The 22,013-nt window shown below is 37.5% G+C and overlaps 3 protein-coding genes across 5 annotated transcripts in view; 2 read left to right on the top strand and 1 right to left on the bottom strand.

Annotated features, from left to right (window-relative positions):
- The window catches only part of MED12L (mediator complex subunit 12L), a 316,418-nt gene that overhangs the window by 72,258 nt on the left and 222,147 nt on the right, over positions 1 to 22,013 (bottom strand). Inside the window, exon 16 of the mRNA XM_045851889.1 lies at positions 3,440 to 3,587. Coding sequence (XP_045707845.1) covers positions 3,440 to 3,587 — 148 coding nt within the window. The remainder of the gene's footprint in view (positions 1 to 3,439; positions 3,588 to 22,013) is intronic.
- Positions 1,036 to 13,781, top strand: P2RY12 (purinergic receptor P2Y12). 3 transcript variants are annotated; one of them, XM_045851264.1, is made up of 4 exons: positions 1,036 to 1,097; positions 3,544 to 3,842; positions 10,143 to 10,310; positions 11,790 to 13,781. In XM_045851264.1, the coding sequence occupies exon 4, from the start codon at positions 11,812 to 11,814 to the stop codon at positions 12,829 to 12,831; it is 1,020 nt and encodes a 339-aa protein (XP_045707220.1). In that variant the 5' UTR covers positions 1,036 to 1,097; positions 3,544 to 3,842; positions 10,143 to 10,310; positions 11,790 to 11,811; the 3' UTR covers positions 12,832 to 13,781. The 3 variants fall into 3 exon arrangements, with proteins under 3 accessions (XP_045707220.1, XP_045707221.1, XP_045707219.1); XM_045851263.1 differs by lacking the exon at positions 1,036 to 1,097 and adding an exon at positions 11,111 to 11,248 and having other exon boundaries at positions 3,578 to 3,842; XM_045851265.1 differs by lacking the exon at positions 3,544 to 3,842 and having other exon boundaries at positions 1,062 to 1,097.
- P2RY13 (purinergic receptor P2Y13) lies at positions 19,677 to 21,378 on the top strand. Its single transcript, XM_045851266.1, has 2 exons — positions 19,677 to 19,785; positions 20,253 to 21,378. Exon 2 carries the CDS (start codon positions 20,267 to 20,269, stop codon positions 21,263 to 21,265), a length of 999 nt encoding a protein of 332 aa, XP_045707222.1. The 5' UTR covers positions 19,677 to 19,785; positions 20,253 to 20,266; the 3' UTR covers positions 21,266 to 21,378.

Below are 22,013 nucleotides of genomic sequence, written 5' to 3'. Positions count from 1 at the left end.
GTGAGGATTTGTTTGTGTGTGGGTGCCTAATCCCTCGCATCATATTCGGAAAAGTTTAATTTCAGAGAACAAAGGCTTCACACCTCTATTAAAGACACAAGAAAGATTTCAATGAACCCAAACAGATTTTATTAATGACAAATGGTGTTAAAAAATAACACTAGAGGAAAAGATACTGTTCTTTCAATAATAAGCAATTATAGTTTAAGCCCTGAGTGCCTTCCTCCCAAATAAAAACCCAGTCTGTTTGGTATTCATTTCATACAACAAACAAATAAACAAACCCCCATACCAGAGTGCATCAGAACTAAAAGGTGCTGAGTAACATGAAGTATAAGACTGTGCTACTTTTATCAAATAACACCAACAATAATACAAAAATGAGAATTAGTAAGTTCCTTAAACCTACTTGTTTTTTTGATATATAATCTCAAAGTTACAAATTAAATGTGGAATTCTGCCTGCAAATGTAGCTGCTCATGTGTCATAAGCACGTTTAAAATATCCAAGTTTTGAATTTTTCATTTACTAACATCGCTCATCCAAGGCTGGAAGCTCACATCAACAGTGTTGGCTATAATGTGCTTTAAAACGGAAGTTAACATAATTATTTAGTCCTTCCTGGGACCCAAGCAGAAACACAAACAAAAATAACAGATATGAGGAAGTAGATCCATCAATGAGAATTCACAAATTCATGCTCTTTGTTTGTTTATACTAATACTCTATTTACTTACATAGAGCTGACTTCTTAAAATCTCTATAAAAAAGATACTATTGATTCTTGGAAATTTATATTCACTTTCAAAAAAAATATTAAAAAACAGTGGTGGTTGTCAATGTAATACTTTATTGTAATGATATTCACATAAGTCATAATTCAGATTTTCCTCATCTGTCTTATGTTAATTAGCTTTCACAGTAGATATTATTGTTCTTCAGTTACTTAATTTGTGTTGTCCTTTTCTTTTAATCGTTACTTGAATCCTTACTTGATGTTTTTATTGAATTTAGACAGAGAGAAAGGGAAAGACAGAAAAACCTTAATTGGTTGCCTCCTGTACAAACCCCAATCAAGAATTGAACCTGCAACCTAGGTATGTACCCTGACTGGGAATTGAACCTGCAACCTTTTGGTGCACAGCATGATGCTCCAACCAACTGAGTCACTGGGCCAGGACAAGGTTGTCCTTTTTTTGAAATCTTTAAATCCCACAAGTTTTGACCTTCTAGTTCAGTAAACTTCATTAATCTTTTCAAAAGATGCACCACTGGAAACCAAAGATGACAAATCAATGTAAATGTAAAACGTGGTTTGACCATCTTCAACTGGAAATGTCGTATAAGTTTTAGATTATAAATACTTCTCACTAAGGCCTGGCTGATGTGAGAACATTCCCAATGAAGTCCTCAAAATTGTATTTTTATGTGTAGCCAGAAATCAAATACATGCTTACACAAGCTTTGTTTTCCTGCCTTACCAATCCTCATCTTTACAAACGAAAGGGGCAAATTTCCATTAATCTGAAAGGTAGGTAGCTAGCTTCTCCTGGGCACACTAGGTTTTAAGGAGTGACTTAAAGATAAATTGTCAGAAGATAGGTCACTATACCACCAAATTAAGGTATTTCTGGTTGAGAAATTTTACCTAAAATGAGGGAAAGACAAAAATTCCCTTTGAAGATTCCTCTTCAAACTGGTGTTTCTATTACCAATATCCCAAGCCCAGCATACGGCAACGATTGCTTCTTGAGTTCATGAACAAGACTTGCCTATGTAAGAGGCTGATGCAAAGATAGCATAGACTACAGTCTGGCATGAAAAAACTCTGTGAAGGAAGGAAGTAGACTCAACAGAAAAAGATACCACATTGCTTCCTTCCTCTTCCCATCCCTCTCAGTTTCCCAAAACCCCAAAATTCCATAGGCTCTGGAAAGACTCTAAAAATTAATCTAGATTTTTAAAAAACTGTATTACTGAACCTTTTAAATGAGATAGTGTCCACCCCATTGTCAAGTAAACAAAAAAGTAGTTTCTATAGTCTTTACTCCCTACCTGCAGAGCTTCTAAATTCAACTTTCTAAGTGTGACCCATTTCCTCTTTTCTCTAAGACAGAGAAAAGATCAACAGTTTTTCTTAGAGCAGTTTTGTTCTTTTGAAGCTGAATAATGACCAGTCAAAACAACAACAGGGTTTCATTTCCCTTCCACACCTCATGGTTGTCCCCTGGGCCGCTGGTGTAGTACAAGGTCCTTCACTGGCAACAGGAGGAAGTTAGGGAACGTGATGCAAATCACAGGAGTGTGACTTTTCCATTTCAAGCAAGCCTTCTAAGGACTAACCTGCAATTCAGATGCCCTCAACGTCACATTCATAGTGAAATGAATGTTGCCCTAGTGCCTTTTTTCTGCCTCTGCCCCTCTACTGATAGAGAGGAGGGATGGCTATTTGTATTAATTGTATCTACGCTTTCCTGTAGCAAAGATCTAGCATGGACAAACTCGACTAATTTATCTAGGAATTCATCTGGCTAAAGTCCAAAGGGTTCCCTGTGCAGAGGTTCATAAAAGAGTATTATTTTTTACTGAACAACAAAGTAAAGTTTCTAGAGGTGGTTTAGACCATATGCAGGAAGTGTGCTGCTTGCACAGGGAAAATGCAAACTTTTTCCCCCTTTGTATTGTTTAAGTAATAGAGAAATAAACACCTCTGGTGGTAGTGCAGTATATATAATATCATATTTGAAATCATATGACTGCCTAATAACACACACAGATCTTAAAAAGATTAATTAGGCAAATATGAAGTGGATAATTACAAAATTTCAATTATGCAACGTGGTGACATAATACAAAGGCATAGCTTCACTGTAAAAACTGCAAAAAGCTGGGGGAAGGAGTATTCCAAGTAAAGGAGGCATCTGAGAGTAAAGACCTAATTGCATTGTTTACTTGAAATCATGTGGTGATATGAGGGGCCACTATTACCTACAATTATTCTTCTAAATAATGTAAGGAAAGATCAGCAACTACACTGTCATGGTTTTCAATATCGTGCAAATATGAGGACCCAGGGCAAACTACAAGATTGAAAAAAGATGGTAAGAAGAGAGGGGAAACTCTTCCAAAATAAGGGGTTTGCAATCCATCCTTTATACTGCATTTCTCACTACGGTAGAGAACTTAAGAAGTATTAAAAAAAAAGTAGAAAGTGAAAACTACCTACTTCTATCTATAGAACATGCGCTTTTAACAACCAGGATTACTATAAATGGAATGAAGGCCTTAAAACATCAATATGCTTATTCATATTTCAATGTGACAGTCATCCAGGAGAGGAAACAGTCAGGGGACAGTGCCATGTACCACTCTGATAAAGGCTGTGCTAAGAGGGAAGACGTGACAGCACAATGGAAGCGAACGAGTTTGGGCTCTTTACCTCCCGTCTCTGTGGTGCTCTTCTTATTTAGGATTTTCAAAATATCTTTGGTAATCTTCTTCAGCTGATGCCTGGCTTCATCACGCTCTTTGCCCACTCCGTAGAGAAGGATTGTGCGCTGGTTACATTCATGACTTGAAGACTCGTCCTGAAAACAGAAAATGCACTTTGAAAGCCTCGTCTGCTGCAGCAGGGCCACGTGCCCTGTTCATGAAGCACACTAACCACAGCATCTCCGGGCCGGCTTGAGGTGGTGGCACCCCGCCTGCCTTTCAATTCACCTCAACCTCCACTGGCAACACCCTCGTTTTTCCAGTTCGGAACTTGCTAAAGTTAAAAAAAAAAAAGTGTCTACTGGCCTGAAGTCTTAATAGAAGCAGTTGATGTGGGCGTACCCTACAGAGTAAGTTTTGACTATTGAAAAAATTTTCATTGTTTAAAATTTAGCATGGTGTTAATTTCACATCATATTTACATACTATTTGTATTGTTCCCTTATGGAAAATGTTATTTCTTAGTAAGTTTGGTTTTCTATGTACAGCATCATTAAATAGTTCATATTTAGAAAAAAGATCTTCCTAGGATCCCCAAGTACTTTTATAAAAAATGTTCCATTTACTCCCCACATGACTGTGTAAGATACACATATATGGTTATTTCCGAATGAGACCGTATGTAGTACATGGGCCCCATCTGGTCTGAGGTAGATAGCTGCAAACGCAAACGTGTTCTGTCCAACACCACCTTCCTCCTCTGGACCAGCGCCCCCGCCCTACCCACAGACAGTGAGTTCAAGCACTATTTCTCTCACATAGGGAGGGAAATTATTTAGTCACAGCAAAACAAAAACATGGACATCCTGCTAAACATATTCCTTAGGCAAAGTTAAATAACCCAGGGTCTATCCTCTCATACACCCGGTTTTGAAGTTTTCTGACTCTCTCTCTCGGATCTCATGCACTTCCATTTTCTTGGGATAATTCCCACCTGTTTCCTTCAGTCCATCCTCTTTGTTTCTACATGTTTGTCCATGGTGGGTGCTTCCTTCCCCTCCCTAACTGCACCCATTCCTCGGGAGCTTGCATGAGAGAAGAACATCTCCCAGGAAACACAAACTGCATTGTGGTCATAATGAGTAGTGGCTACAAAAAAAGAGCAAAATGCTTGAGACGTGGAAAAGTGCAGTGCTTCATTTGGAGCACTTCACACATGCATGCGTACGAAGTGACAACATGCTTCTGCCTGTTCTGTGTCTCTGTCACTTTCCTCTCAATCTCTCTGTCATTCTTTCTCTCTCGCACACTTGAATCCAAGGCACCACTTCTCCTTGCTCTGGTTCTTTTTTTATTATATTCTACCAGAAATCTACATTTGTACACCTTGCCACTCTATCTTGCTGCCCCATCCCCAAATAATTCTTGTTTCAGGCCTTCAAACTTGCCTCCTTAAAAAAAATAAGAAAAAACATCTAGGAACAAATTTCTCCCAGAAGCTGTTGTCCTTTAATATATACCCTGAGTATCCAAATCTCCCCCAAATTCTTCAAAGACCATAGGAAAAAGTCAACACAGGGAGTGACTCCTACACCTGGCTGCACATCTGAATGACCCAAGCTTCTTGTTAATTTCGTGTTTTTTTGTTGTTGTCACACAGAATTGCTGATGTGTTTCTTCTTTTGTCTGGTGGGATGTGTGCATATGAACCTTAAAAAGGGAACAGGAGGGCACTGAGACAACTGTTATAAACCCAGGCAATGCCCTGACTGGTGTGGCTCAGTGGATTGGGCATCACCCTGCACACTGAAAGGTCGAGGGTTCCATTCCCAGTCAGGGCACATGCCTGAGCTGTGGGCCAGGTCCCTAGTTAGGGGTGTACAGGTTATGGGTTTGTGAGCCGATCGATGTTTATCTGGCACATTGATGTTTCTCTCCCTCTCTTTCTCCCTCCCCACCCCTCTCAAAATAAATAAATAAAATTGTTCATACACAAAACCCAAGCAGTGACAGTCCTTTGCCCTGGGACTGTTTACAGGTAAGGTCTGTGTCATCAAATGCTTCTAGTGAAAACTTCTGTGTGAGGCATGATAGAAAGATGTTAGCAACAGAGTTTATAGAGTATCTAGTTACAGTAAGACAAGGCACTAGGAACCCTGAGAAAAAGGCAAGGATGACAGATACAGTTCCTTGTCCTCAAGGAGTGCAGATTCAGTGTCACATTGTAAAAGTAGTATTTGCAGAGCCAGAAGCCTAAGCGGTGATGGTGAGAGCAGGTGTCCTGGAAAGGTCGATGTGATCCTCACAAACAGGTGGGAGACTGGGGCTCTACAGGACACCAGTAACAGCCCATGCGCGGGGTCAGAGAGAGCTGTGACTGCATTCAAGTCCAGCTCTAGGGCCCCAGATAATGAACCTTTCTGAGCCTCAGACACTTCCTCTGAATAACAAGGTAACACCACCTGCTCTGTAGGTCTTTGTGAGAGTAACTGAGGTGAAGCATGTAAAATACTTAGTAGCACTCACTGCTGTCCATTCATATTCCTAGACTTCCCCTTCTCTCTTGCACGCACTCCATATTTACACTGCACCACATTACTCAACATTTTCTAAAGACGCTGGGCACTTCCCTCCTTTGCTGTTTCCCCTTCCGCCCCCTAAAATACTCTCAACAGCCCCAGTTTCACTTGTGGGAATGCTGTGAACAATTACAGCTTCAGGTCCCTCACTCCATCACCTCATGTTAGTGAAAGCCTTCACCATGGGAGGGGAAGAGAACCTTTGGTGCATGCATCACAGTATTATTCACTTATTTTCTAGGTATTTGTTTAATGTCTGTCTACCCCACTAGACTGTCCATTTTGTGAAGGGAATCCCAGGTATATTTTAGTCATATTTATATTCTTAATAGGCACTGATTAGGTACTTAACATTAGCTGATTATACAAAGTAATGAACAAATAACTGGATTCATGAAAGAACACATGACTAAAAGATTAGGGTAGAATGAAGATAAAAACAAAAACTAGTTTTGTAGGAAACTTAACTTTGTAAGTGTGACAAAGCTGAAGAGAAATGAGAAGCAAAGAGAAACAGTAAAAAACATTTGTAGGGTGTAAACTAGATCTTGGTGGGAATACAAAATAAAAAGCAAAATCCAGAGGTATTTGAATGAAGTTAGGAAAGCATCTGGGTGAATGTTTATCTCATTAGATTTCAAGATGTACTCCCAGACAAACTATGTTAGAAGAAAAAAAAGTGTAGGTAATAAGGGCAGTGAGCTCGTGAATTCACCTTTAGGTGAGAGGAATTCGAGGGGGAGGTACATGTGTTTTCTAAATATTTAGTGGGTGGTATGACACGGAGACCCATTCAGAGGTGACAGCTTAGGGATGAGAGCAATGTGTCACTGGGAGAGGAGTCAAAACCTCCAAATTCTCTTGAGGGAAGCAAAGAAGGCTGAGACCGTGAGGAGGATAAATAAGCCAATGATGCACACGAATTCTCCACAATCAGTAACAGCACCAGATAAGTCAGGGTCACAGATGTCAGGAAGGGGACGTCGAGCAAGGGGTGTCATCAAGAGTATCAAATGTAGTGAAGAAGTCAATGGATGTGCCTCTCTGGTGTGTTTATTTAAAGAACATGTGTGGACCTCAAAAGAGAAGTTTCTCTACAATGGTGGGGCTGAAAGCAGGAAACGAGCAGCTGAAGTAAGACCAGGTGGAGAAATACTCGAAGGTGAAGGAAGTGACCCACATTGACTCATAGTTGGGTATGAAGAACAGTCTGAAAGAGAAAGCTATATTAGGATAATCAGTGGCAGCCTCTTGTGTCAAAGCCATGCTCCACACAGTCTCCATAAAGGAAATCCAGAGTGGAGGGGTGATAACTAATAAAAGAGAGAGAACACAACAGTCTCTTGTCTGGCTTAACTTGGAAAAACAGGCACACCTTTCTACTTAACCAACAGGGTAGAAAGAAAATTGATAAAAACACAGAGAAATCCGTAGGTGGAGAACTGAGTGACATGAAGAAGCTTCTATCAGTTTGTTGGCCCTGATATGCGCCAGGAGCTGGGCTAGAAGCAAAGTCATGAGTGGAGAGTGAGGACAGAGTTAAAAAGAACCACCAGTTACCTCTGTATGGTGTAGGGGCAGTATTTGCTTCTGATAGTTAATATTTTTAGTAAAACTGTGATAGCCATTACCACTCTTCAAAATGGAAAGACAAAGACTTCTAAAAGCAACTCTTTTTCAATAGCCTACTACAGCGATTTTCAGCTGGTGTGCTGCAAGAATTTTTAAAACATGCAATACTTGACTAGTCAGGGGTACTGCACTCTTTTCCCTTAGATTGTCAAATTAAAAAATGACAATAGCCATATGGTGTGACTGAATCAAAATTGTACTTATTTTTTGTCAGACCAGCAAAAAAAGGTTTTTTCTTGGTGTGCCAAAGAATTTTAGTAATTAGTTTATGAGTGCCATGAGATGAAAAATGTTGCAAATCGCTGCTGGCCTATGAGATTGGTTTATGTCAACTTTCTGAACATGTAGAAAATATACATGTCTTCAAATACCAAGTTTTACTACATGAGAATTAAAACAACCTAAGAAAATAGGCCAAATATTTCCAAAGGTTATTGAAACAATTGGTTATTTAATTTAACTATTTGAAACAATTTTCACTTAAAAGATTTTAGTCACTTTCAGGGTCAGGTTATCGAAACACGTCATTGGCAGTCATCCTCCAATGAGAAAAGAATGTCTGAGAGGGTTCCCAGACAGGTGTGGTGTGAATTAAAACCAGAGGAAAGAGCTGGAGCTTTTCCTCTACCCTTCAAATCCTTATTCATAGCCCTCTGGGAATCTGCAAATACAAATCCTCAGTAAAGTATATGATTTAAGGATCCTGAATTAGTGTTCCTGTAAAATAATACATTAATTTGTTGAAAATAGTTATGCTTTTCCCCACAAGTCTTGTTTCAGCTCTAGACCTTAGAAACAATTCATAACCCCCCTTTAGAGTTTATAATTTGCTGTAAAGGCAAGTATGACTCCTGCTTTCTTGCAGGAAGTGCAGTCACTCATGGCATTCACCTCTCACTCCTCGGCCTCAGTGTGGAGTAGGGGGAGGTTGGGGGGTTGGATACAGGGAGACGGTGAAGATTTAGAGGCAACTGCATAGTAGTTATGAATGCAGGCTCTGGGATCACACAGCATGCGTTGGAATTGGGTCTCTAATTAATTCACTGCCTCCTTCCTCAGCTTCCCTCACCCAGAGAATAGAAATGATATGAATATCTACTTCAGAGAGTAGTTGAGATAACAAAATGAGTTAATTCATGATGATATAAGAAATCAACACTGGCTATTATTATTTTGAAGTATGCATAGCATAAAAGTTCTGTCAAAGTATAAGTTTCTGTCTCCAGTTCAATAAATAAGACCTTAGTTAATGACAATAGTCAAATTTTAAAATAAAAATAACTTAATACCTACTTTTCTAAGAGTTTAATATCAAATAAACACCTCTTGATGACTGACAGATCAAGATAATTAAGTAACCAAAATTTCCAAATAAAATGACTCAAATTCATAGATTGATTTAAAATTCTTAATGCAAACAAAACTCTTTTGTCAGTTAAATCAGTGGTCCTCAAAGTTAGTGTGTGTGAGTATCACATGGAAGGCTCATTAAAACACAGATGAAGGGTGCACCTAGAGTTTCTGACTCATTGGGACTTGGTTTCGTGCCCAAGAATGTGCATTTCCCATGACTTCCCGGGTGAAGCCTTGCTGCTGCTGTGCACATTGAGAACCACTGTCGAAGATTAAAAAATGCAGACACACACACACATACACACACAAAACTTAGAAGAAAGAAATAACCAAAACATATCTTCATAGCAAAGGCATCTACCCCAAAAGTTCTCTGGTAACAGGGGAGATTACAGTTAGAAGTGTGTATGTGTGTGTATGCACACACACAACATTGTACCGATGTACTATACATACATGAATCCCTGAATTTAATGATATATGGGTATTTCCCCCAAACCAAAAGCTAGGTCAAAAGGAAAACAAATTGTTTCTATGTAAATTCTGCTCAAGGAAAGCATGAACAATGCTTATATAATAAGTCTGGAAATGGATACAGCTGTTTTCTTTCTAATGTAATTTTGGAATCTTATAATTTATAATGGGAGGAAACTACTTCACCTACAAAAAGTTGATCAAACACAGATTTAAAATAATGACATTATTAAACAGGAAAAAAAAGCAAGGCACAAGAGACTTAACATCCCTAACAAGTACACATTTCAAGTTAATGTAATTACTTGTTACAACGTAATGTATCACCCAGGTTCAGCGCAGTATGTTTCAGGCAAAGCAAGCTCGCAACCTTTTCCAGGAAGCTGACTTCAAAAGGCTTGGATTTATCCTTTACAGAGAAAATAACCAAAAGAACTCATATGGCATCAACTATATGGCAGGTTTCAGTAAAAAAGCCACAAGATTTTAAATTGCTTTTCAAAAGATGACTCTTCACCCACCATGCCCCACACTTCCCAAGGAAATAAAAGCAGAAGTCATAAAAGGGGCCAAACGGAAATCCAGTGTCTGCATAGCTTTGTGTCCACAGCATTTGAAGGTAATCTCACATTGCGAACTCCTCTTTTTCTCTCTTGCTCTATTTCTCTCTAGAATCCTCAAGGCTTTACTGGTGAAAACCCAGCAAATTCTCTGTCATAAAGAGCTTTAAGAACTCAGCTAAGACATAAAAGAGGAAAATACCAGCTGCCACTCTGCAGGTTGAATTAACTACCACCTACTGGATACATTCTCATCCTTCAGAATCACCAGAGTGACCAGGTAACTTTATATCTAGAAGTATGTGACAAATATATGTATTTACACTACGATGCACATGGAAATTTTTTCAAGTTTTCTTAAAACTGAAAACCTTTAATAATATCAATGCAAGCACTTATTTGGAATAAAAATTAAAATATAAGCTCCAATAATGGTGTTAGAGATAACCATTAACTTCATTTAAAAATTTATACAGAGCAATGAAATAAAATACAATTGGTCTTATTTTACTTCGAGTATAAAATGAGATTTAAATATAGAGAGCTGAAATTCTTAATATCAAGAATACTTGTTAAATAAGTTATGATCTATGCAAAATGACTATTCTCAAAGTAGAATTTCCAAAACTATCGATGAATATACAACTAAAAGCCAGTAACAGTAGCAAGGAAGGTTACAATCAGTGATACTGTATCTATTATATACTGCTTTTGGTTTTTGTTTTAGGTTAAACAGGTGAGAAGTGAAGACATGTTGAAAATTGAAACCATAATTGCGACAACATGAATGTTAATCGTTTTACCTTCTGTAATTAAAAGATGGGAAAAAAATCCAATGACACTTGGGGAGGAGGATTTGGCTTTTACCTTTATTTGTCATATTTAAATCTTTCACATGAAAATTTTTTTAAAATTTAGAGATTTATATTTAACATTACTGTATGTTATATTTAGAAATAATATTTTATGAAGTCAATTCCATTGTTTTTGATGAAATAAAAATAATAGGAATTTCACTTTAAATTTCAAAATTTAGACACCAGAGAATGTATTCGGGTTAAGTGTTGGTTTTCTTTACAGCTGCCTGTTGGGGTATAAAAATCTACAGAACCAGACACGGACATGGTTTCAATATTTTATTTTAGCTACCATTCTATTGGGAGCTAAAGAATGAGTCCCTGTGAGGCTGATTTTTGAATGGATGACAGTAATATAAAGGTAGAAATATCCTTCAATTATAAAAGAAAATTTCCTGTCTGATTCAGTATTTTAGTTTTTTAATTCTAATAGACAATTACTAGTCATTTCTCTTTAGAACTCTTTAACGGTGCTACTAGAGCAAATGAAGTCCAGTAATAAGGATGGTGTGGGGAAAATGACAGTATATAGACAAAAAAGTTAAAAGCTAAGAACAAAGCAGAGACCTAATACTGCTCTCCTAGTTTTTATATAGAAATATTCGTGTGTATTTGCCTAAGACCAAAAATGTTCTGTGGGAGGCAAATACTCAACAAATAAGAAATACAAAGCATCCATGCCTTCAGGCAATTCAGACCATTTTACTTCGCTAGAGATAGACAGAATATTTGCCAGGATGAAATATTCTGGGATTCAGTTTTCTATGATCTTACTGGTTGCCACAAAGAAGATCAGAAACCTCAGTTTTTAAAGAAGGCTGTCCAGAAAATTACACACGGAGATAAGATCAAAATCAGCTATCTGGGACTGAAAATCACCATTCCCTCTCTCCCACTTCCAGGTATCGAAGAAGAAACGTAGCCATGGACAACCTCACCTTCGCAGCTGGGAACGGCAGCCTATGCACCAGAGATTACAAGATCACCCAGGTCCTCTTCCCACTCCTCTACACTGTCCTGTTTTTCGTGGGACTCATCACAAATAGCCTGGCAATGAGGATTTTTTTTCAAATCCGCAGTAAATCCAACTTCATTATTTTTCTTAAGAATACAGTCATTTCCGATCTTCTCATGATTCTGACTTTTCCCTTCAAAATCCTCAGCGATGCCAAACTGGGAACAGGACCACTGAGGACTTTTGTGTGCCAGGTGACCTCTGTTGTATTTTACTTCACAATGTACATCAGTATTTCATTCCTAGGCCTGATAACAATTGATCGCTACCAGAAGACCACCAGGCCATTCAAAACATCCAGCCCCAAAAATCTCTTGGGAGCTAAGATTCTCTCTGTTGTCATCTGGGCATTCATGTTCTTGCTCTCTTTGCCTAACATGATTCTAACCAACAAAAGACCGAGAGACAAGAATGTGAAAAAATGTTCTTTCTTCAAATCAGAGTTTGGTTTGGTCTGGCATGAAATAGTCAACTATATCTGTCAAGTTATTTTCTGGATTAATTTTTTAATTGTTATTGTATGTTATACACTCATTACAAACGAACTATACAGGTCATATGTAAGAACAAGGGGTGCAGGCAAAGTCCCCAAGAAAAAGGTGAACATCAAAGTTTTCATTATCATTGCTGTATTTTTTATTTGTTTCGTTCCCTTCCACTTTGCCCGGATCCCCTACACCCTCAGCCAGACACGGGACGTCTTTGACTGCTCTGCTGAGAACACCCTGTTCTACGTGAAAGAGAGCACTCTCTGGTTAACTTCCTTGAATGCATGCCTAGATCCATTCATCTATTTTTTCCTTTGCAAGTCCTTCAAAAGTTCCTTGATGAGTATGCTGAAGTGCCCCAATTCGGCAATATCTGCTCCACATGAAAACAGGAAAAAAGGACAAGATGGTGGGGACCCAAGTGAAGAGACTCCAATGTAAACAAATGGAGGTAATAGTTCAATCTAGTAGTGTTTGGAACTCCCACCAGGAAAACACTATGTAAAAATATTAATGCTGACTAAGAAGTAGCTGAGTTGATGACAATGACTCTTAAAATAATAGAAGACTACAAAAGTCATCTTAATTTACTTTTCCAGTATTAAAAGCTATCTTAAAATGTAGAAAAAAGAAATTAACATGTAGCGATGGAGCAAAATGAACTATATCCAATCACCATGTGACATGCAAAACTATACAGAATCCATGGAATGAAGAGTTTGTGCAAAATAGGTAACAATATAATACCTATTATAATTCTTTAAATACAATATTGATCACAATGTTATAATCAACTTACTATAGATACTCAACTGAAGAATAATAAATCTGATAAATCTTTAACCAAAAACTATACTTAAGATGTATATACAATCCTAGTCCCTAACCAAATACTGACCTATTGTGATAATCATAAAAATTTAAGTGGGACACACAAAGAATAGTAACTACTAACTTTTACTTATTAGCAAAGACCTAAGGGATTTATATTAATTGGAATGGTAATAGAGTGGACTGAATTTCTTTAAATGTTCATTAAAATAGAGGTTTAAAACCTACCTGTTCAATAAAAAGTGTAGAATAGCAAACAAAGCTATTAAAATAAGAATTCTAATAGAAAAAAATAATACTTCCTTAATACTAGAGAACACAGTTTTACTAATATTTTGACAACTCTAGTAATATAATGCCATCATTGACTTACCTTTATTAACTCGGTTCCGGAAACTACATACAACTCAGGTTAATACATATTTCCCGTAGTGAGAAAAATAAATATAAATATGCATTTGCATAGCATAACTATCAACAGGAAAGTGAACAAAATGTTTGTATTTATCCATTTGTTATCTGTGTGTATAACAAAAAATTACATTAAACTCTAAATCACACTTTGTTTGAAATTTTTTGTTCAAAGGTATTAGATACCATGATTCACTTCCTACTTACCCCTATGTTAATCATCAAACCCATTTAAGAAAGAAGAGCTAGCAACACTGTTTTATGAGACAACATTGGGAAAAGTCTCTTCTGAGGGTGCCATCTCACATCAATTACTTCACATGTAAATGAAAAACCAGGTCAGACTTAAAATGTAGTCTGATTCCACTCAAGCCATATTCATTATTTTTAATTTAAACATAATATGCAGCATACTTGGAATTTGACATCATTTATCTTAATTATTTTTCATCCTCAGAGATGATTCTCAAACAGAATGCATAGATCCCAATATCTAAATATAATTGAAGAAATTAAAGGGTGAATCGTAGTATAAGGAAGTTCACTGAACTTTAACAATAATGGATTTTATTCAAACACTCCACAAGTTCTGCTGAGCTAAATTTCAGTTCAAAATTGAACTCATTTGAACTCTCTAAATGGCACTTTTCTCAAGTTGCCACGCTTCCTTCTCTGGCCCTGCTAAGAGCAACCACTAGAAGTCAGCACAAGGGCATGTGTCCAACCCAAGGCATATTCTACGTAGCTCTGGGACAAGGGCAGCAGCTGTTTCTGCCGTGTAAACTACTGAAATTCACTTCCATGTCACATGCATAAGTGTGCATGTTCTGTAAGAATACGAGGGTATTTGAGCTGGAAGAGAAATGAAAGCTCAAATATCCGACCATCTTAATTTGTATATGGGAAAAATAAAGGGCAGAGCCACCACTCTACCCACTCAAGTTGGGGTAGAAAGTAGAATAAAGGTACCCACATCACAGTGCCAGGATCGAGTGAGGTGTTAAGAGACTACAGAGTGGGCAAAGACTTACCTGAATAATCTTTCATTTTGCCTTAAACTAACTCACTGAGACAACAACTTCCACGAGAGAAAGAAAAGAAAACCTGAAATGCTCAAGGTATGATGGTACCTCTACCAAAAAAACAAACAAACTGTAAATGTTTAGAACTACCTATGTTTTTATATATAGTATAAAAAATTTCACTATACTCTAAATCACACTTTGTCAGGAGTTCTTTATTCAAAGACGTTAAGAGAGTAGCATATACTCCTGTATCAAACATCAAACAGAACCCATTCAAGACAGACTGACAGATCAGTGTTTATGAAGTGCTCATTATATAGAGAACATGTCACTATCTCTAGCTTAGAAATTTTAATATATATAATACATCCCACATTTCACAATAACTTTTTTCTAAAAAACAGTGGAGCCCAATTTTGTAGACTGAGGTCCAAAAGATAAAAAGTTCAGAAATGAGGCAAACAAAATGTAGTCTTGCCCAAAGCCACTAAGGTCAAGAAATCCCAAGGACGCTGGTCACTGGCCATTTCTCTCGCTGCCTCCGCACACAAACCGTCCAAAGGCAGGTGTGGCAAACTAGAGCCTGCGGGCCCAACCCAGCCCATCACCTGTTTCTGTATAGCCCATGACCTAAGGATGGTTTTTACAGTTTTAAATGTTTATGAGGGTAAAAATCAGAAGAGTAAAAGCTTGTGTTTCATTAAAGTTATATGAAATTCAAGTTTCAGTGTCCATAATAAGGTTTTAATAGAGCACAGCCACACCTATCCAGGTTTTACCTATGGCTGGTTCCCTGCTACAACAACAGGGTTCAGTAACTGTGTAGGAGACTACAGAGGAAGTCCGAAACATTTACTAACTGGTTCTTTAGAAAAGAAGACTGACAACCCCTAACTAGAACTTTAAAAACAGGAAAAAAATCCCCACGCAGAACAGGAGAGCCCTGCCTCCATGCACCCAGGTGCTGCAGCAGCCGAGCACAGTGAACAAGTGCAGGTTCGAGGGGCTGATCTAGGCGATGTCGGCGGCCGGCAATGCCCACTGTGGGAACTAAACATGGGGAAGTGCGCTTACAGGTCAAAAGTAAAGAGAAACAAACAGCCTGACTTTTTAGAAAATGGAGAAAGCGCTTGAAAAAAAAATCAACCTGAAGGGAAAATACAAGTGGACAATAAAAATATAGAAAGATCTATATTACTAATAAGCAAATAATTTTATACTTTAATGGCATGACCCTTTTGTGCCTACACGTTTAGAATTGATGTAGAAGATTTTTAGTAACGGAGTTGTAGAATTCCACTCAGTGAGACCGTAAATTGGTACAACCTTTCTGGAAAGCTATTATTGGAAAACAGGCTTTCTACATTTTGATGCATATCTTTGATCCAGCATTCTGCTTCTAAGACATTTACTATAAATATGTTGGAACAAATGAACAAAAATATATGGATGTGTATGTGCTCTACAGTACTGTTTTTTAATGAGAAAAAAATGGGTAAAATGCCCATTAGTGACAACTATGATAACTTTATATATATATTTACATATATAATAACACTTTTTAAAAATTAGGTAAGTCATCATATACTGACATAGAATAAAACAAAGATCCAATATGTCAACAAATAAATATACATATGTATATTCCCATACCATTGACATGTATATGTAAGGGGGGTTTACTTTACTTTCAATTCTACTATACACATGTTTGTATTTGAACTCTTTAAACTTGTATAAATAAAAACATGAAACTGGACAGTCATATAAAAGTTTCAGATATGGTGAAACAATTGCTTGTTTCCAGTTATATATATAGACCTTCTAATATTGAATTTAATAACAGACACAGATTCCTTCATTTAACGTTAAATTGCATAATTTATTTTAGCTTATTATTACTGCTTTTGGCTGACTCAATATGGAATTTTTAAGACAATTTCATATAATCTGAGAAAGTACCGTGGTGTACTTTGATGGGAAGTAGAAGGCTCTTCTATGAGTTTAGGAGTTCCCATTTCGACTTTCATTCCGCGTGAAAGCAAATACTTCCTCATCTTTTCAGATACTATTAAGTATTTATACAGTATTGGTTACCACATCAACAGGAACCTTTAGAATGTTAACTCTGATCCAAAGGAAAATCCCAAAGGAGATTACAAATGGCAAGAGTAGCTTATTCACATTTCACAGGCTTCTGTTTCTAATTTTTATTCTACCTTCTTTGAGTCTCTCCTAATTATACTGCTTTGAACCAATTTGTTTTCAACATTATATCTTACTTCAAGGCAAGAAGTTTCACAAGTCCATTGACTTTATAGTTGATTGATTCTTCTCATTCATCAATCAGTTATACTCAGCTCAAAAACTCCAGAATTTGGTAAACAATTCTGTGTTCACCTTATCTTTGGCTTCTACAGCCAGGAGAGTAAGGCAGGTTCTGAGCATGGGCTCTAGAACCCACATGGTGTGGATCTGAAGTGGGCCTGGGTTGCATGATTTGGGGCAAACTGCCTAACTTCCGTACTTCTTTTTTCTCCTCTGTAAAATGGGACCCATCTCTGAGCACTGTTTTAGGAATGAAATAAGATCATATTATCACACAGAACAGCACAGCTAGTGTAGTTTTATAAATTTGGACTATATTCCCTTTGAGCCCAATAAGATTTTAAATGTTTAGTTTATTCCCATTTGGCAGGTACCTAATTTCTGGGACTTTTACTTACATCTTTGGTTCTCCCTTCCGGTCTTCCATGAGCTGTCTCCCCAGCTCTACGTGATATTCCATTTTTCCTTTAATTTCATTTAACAAAAAACAAAAAAAAACAAAAAAACAAACACTAACACCTACCATGCCACAGACATCATTCTCCACACGTGGTGAATGTTCACCCATTTTATCCCCTTAATAACACAATAAAGCAGATACTATTATTCATTTCCATGTAAAGAAGAGACAATGGTTTCATAGAGAGCATAAATAGCTTGCCCAGCGTCACAAGAAAAAAGGTAGAATAAGGAGCTGAACCCAGGCACTCGGGCTCCTGAGGCAGTGCTGCAGTCTGCTCTGCGGGGCAGCCTCTCAGAGACGCCAGCCATCAAGGGCAAAAGATCTCACTTGGCGGCTGTGGTGACTGTTCAGAACAAAGAGCTCACATGTATGAAGCATATGAACACATAACAATGAATGATTTGTTGAATATTTACTGTGATTAAACATTTTAAACTACCACACTTAAAAGAATACTTTTCTTTTAAAAGAATGGTATTCTCAAAGAATACCACTTGAGTTCCTCTTCTGAAAGTTTCCCACGCTTTGGCATTTTGAAATTTGAGCAAAACGTGATTTCCAGTTTTCATATTATGAAATTATCTTGTACAGCATTTCCCTTGTTTAAATCGAAACTGTTCCAAACCTTCATGTAAATAATGGATTTGGCTCCATCAGGAAACTTACACTTAATTATGCAGTTGTCAAATCCCTTCACTTAAAAAAATATAAAAATGTTTGCTTTTTATTCTCTATAGAAGCAAACAAAAAGATATATGTTTAAATTATATTCCATTACATTAATGAAATCCAGAATCTATATTTCCAAGAGTCAATCTGAGTCAAACACATATTTTTCAAGCTGTGTCACCAGTGAGTAGTTCCAACCAAAATTATCAGGAATCCATTGCCTCATATTTTAAAATGTCCAGTGGGTTACAGAATTTTATTCTCAGAATCCTAAGCCAAGTCATCAAAAACTTCTCCATCAGCCCAACCCCAGTCTACTCTAACTCTGTGGTAAAACTTGTAGCAAAAAGTATGAAGTGAAACTCACCATGGAGAACTCCACATTCCCTCATAAGATCTCTTAAATTTCCTCTTTCCCTTCACCTACCTGGCAAGACAATATTTCTGTCATAGATTTCAGCAATTACACTCTTTCGAACTTGAAGAGAAATTAAAGAAAAAATGTTATAGACCTTGGCCCAAGATTGATTGATGAAATTACTGAAATCTTAAGCACTTTGCATATAACATCAAGTACAGAAAAAGATTTCTAAAAATTATTTTCTAGTAAGTGAGAAGTATATGTTGATTTAAATCTGTAATTCATGGACCACTGCAGTGAGAACCTATCTCCCTATACTTCACATGTACCCCAGCACTGTTCTGGGCACTCATTTTATCCCCTCAGCAAGACTATAAGGTATACACTATTATTAAATTGATCACACAGATGAGGATACTGTGGCACAGGACCACTAAATTATTTGTCTATGATCTAGTACCCAATAATTGGTAGGGGTGGCATTCTGACTCCAAAAATCTGGGTCTATCAGCCCTTAATGCTTAGCAAATACACCATTTTCTCTCTCAGGGATTGAAAGACCAAAAGTCTCAGATAAATATTTACAGAAATAAACAAGGCACCATACTGAACACAAATTTTTGGAGAAAATACTCTACAAGGATGCAGCTAAGATTCTTCTGATTTTAGGTTCAACTCTTACACTTGGTTGTAATTTGGGGCCATTTCCTTTATCTTTCTGCCTCCTACTGCTGTATACAAAAGGCACTCAAAAATTTCATTGAACAAATAGGTAAAGAAGATTAAGTTGCAGGATAGTTACCACAGAAGAAAATATAAAGATTAATTGCAACTAATTTATGTAAGTCACAGTAGATTAACAGTATGTAAGTTTGAAATAACAGAGGTTTCTTATTAGAAAACCCTGCAAAGGTTTGAATGTGAGTAGATCCTGATGGCTGCCCTGACTGGTGTGGCTCAGTCGGCTGGGAGTTGTTCCACAGAGTGAAAGACGGCTGGTTCAATTCCCAGTCAGGGTGCCTGCCTGGGTTGCAGGTTTGGTCCCAAGCAGGTGTGTGTACCAGGGGAAACAGATTGATCTCTCTCTCTTTTTCCCTCCCTTCTCCTCTCTCTAAATAATAAATAAATACATACATACATCTTTAAAAAAAATAGAGAGATTCTGATGGCTAATGTTACACATGTGAAATGAGGAAGGAAACTGGGTATAAGAAAGCAGAAGGACATTTGCTTCACATGTTCTTCGTGGGCTGCTCTAATGACTGCCTCTGTCAGAAGACACTGAGCTGAGTATCCTCCCAAACAAGGTGAGTTTCCATTTTTACTGTCAGTGTGCTTGCTTATAAAAGGTAGACTATATTCTGGGGGAGAAATGCTTTAATAAGGTTAACATTCTAAAAACCATAGATTATAATCATAAAGAAATATATAACATACAGCAATCTGACACGAATTATTACCTCTTAGATGGGGTTTTGTTTTACAGCTAAGGAAAAAGTAGCAGTTGTGAATGGAGTAGAACCTGTTATTTGGATTTCATAATGGTGTGAAAGTAATGGTATTGTTACAAGTACCAAAAATGAATTACATACATTAAAAATCCTAGCCAGACACAACCTGTGCCTTCTCAACAGATCTATTGAATGTGATGATATTGATACATAAAGTGTCAATACGTTACAAATCTAAACTTTTTTTGTTTTTTTCTTGAAAGTAGCATTTTGAAATCACGAAAGCCTTCACTTTACTTTGTGCATGTGTTTATCTGTCACAGTGAGACTGGGAATCATGAACGCCACGGAGACGAAGGGCTTCAATGGGTCTGAGCGGTGCCCCAGAGACACGCGGATCACCCAGCTGGTGTTCCCAGCCACCTACACCATCGTTTTCCTCGCCGGCATCCTGCTGAACACTATGGCCCTGTGGGTGTTCATTCACATTCCCAGCTCCTCCACCTTCATTGTCTACCTCAAAAACACTTTGGTGGCTGACTTGATCATGACACTCATGCTTCCGTTTAAAATCCTCTCCGACTCCCACCTTGGACCCTGGCAGCTCAGAGCCTTTGTGTGCCGTTTCTCCTCCGTCATCTTTTACGAGACCATGTATGTGGGCATCATTCTGCTGGGCCTCATAGCCTTCGACAGATTCCTCAAGATCATCAGACCTTTTGGAAAATATTTTGTACAGAAGCCTGCTTTTGCAAAAATGGTCTCAACCCTTGTCTGGTTGCTTTTGTTCCTCATCTCTCTTCCAAACATGATCTTAAGCAACAAGGAAGCAACACCGTCATCTGTAAAAAAGTGTGCCTCCTTAAAGGGCCCTCTGGGGCTGAAATGGCATCAAGGGGTGAATTATATATCACAGTTCATTTTCTGGGCCGTTTTTGCCCTAATGCTTCTGTTTTACGTGGTGATTGCAAAGAAAGTATATGAGTCTTACAGAAAGTCGAAAAGTAAAGACAGCAAAAACAACAAAAAGCTGGAAGGTAAAGTATTTATTGTCGTGGCTGTCTTCTTTCTGTGTTTTGCTCCATTTCATTTTGCCAGAGTTCCATATACTCACAGTCAAACCAACAGTAAGACTGACTGTAGACTACAAAATCAACTGTTTATAGCTAAAGAAACAACTCTCTTCTTGGCAGCAACTAACATTTGTATGGATCCCTTAATATACATATTTTTATGTAAAAAATTCACAAGGCTATTACGTATGAGAGGAAGGAAGACTGCGGCATCAACCCAGGACAACCACAGTAGTCAGACAGACAATTTAACCCTAAGCTGATAACTTCGTCGTGGTTCACTTCCAATTTTGGACTAGATTTCAAAAAACCATTTATTTGGAAATTGCATTTAAGCAGTAAAAGGGGATTAAAATAAATGCTTTCTTACACTTTATCATCTTGATGTATGGAAAGGATTATTTAAACTTTCAATTTCACATAGATCTATTCATAAACAGAATGAAGGATCACTAAAGAACACAAGAGAATGTAAATGGGCATTACAGATCATCTTTTCAAGGACATTCACTTATATTTTAGAAAAGATTTATTGTGGATAAATATATAGTCCTTAAACATCCCCCTCCAAAATACCTTCTCACATTCTTTTACACACATAATCCAAACTGTAAAATAGGTAAACAATGTTACCTATTTTGTATTCGAATATTGTTGATGCTTGCTGATTTAAAAAAAAAAAAAAACACCTTGAAAGTCCTTTGGTGAAAGCTGAAAGCTCAGTGCTGAAAGACAGACTACTTGCAAAGTGCCTGGGGAGCCGCAGGTGGTTCAAGAGAGCTCTGAAAACCCAGATGAAGGAGAATCCCCTTAAAATTACAAAGAGCCTCTTCCACGCGAGCCCAGTGTGCCATAGGAAACACAAGCACTATTACTAAGCCACATAAAATACTGTACTATAATAATTTGCATACATGCCAAGTGTGTACAATTTAAGGGTAAGAATACTGTATTATTCTTCTTTAGAATTCTCGCTCTGCCCAGCAAATACTCTGATGGTGGTTGAATATG

This window comes from Phyllostomus hastatus, unplaced genomic scaffold (genome assembly GCF_019186645.2).
Source record: "Phyllostomus hastatus isolate PE091 unplaced genomic scaffold, TTU_PhHast_1.1 phas_contig_86, whole genome shotgun sequence".
Classification (NCBI taxonomy): domain Eukaryota; kingdom Metazoa; phylum Chordata; class Mammalia; order Chiroptera; family Phyllostomidae; genus Phyllostomus; species Phyllostomus hastatus.
The sequence above is the reverse complement of the archived record's forward strand: the minus strand, read 5'-3'. Positions and strand labels throughout refer to the sequence as shown.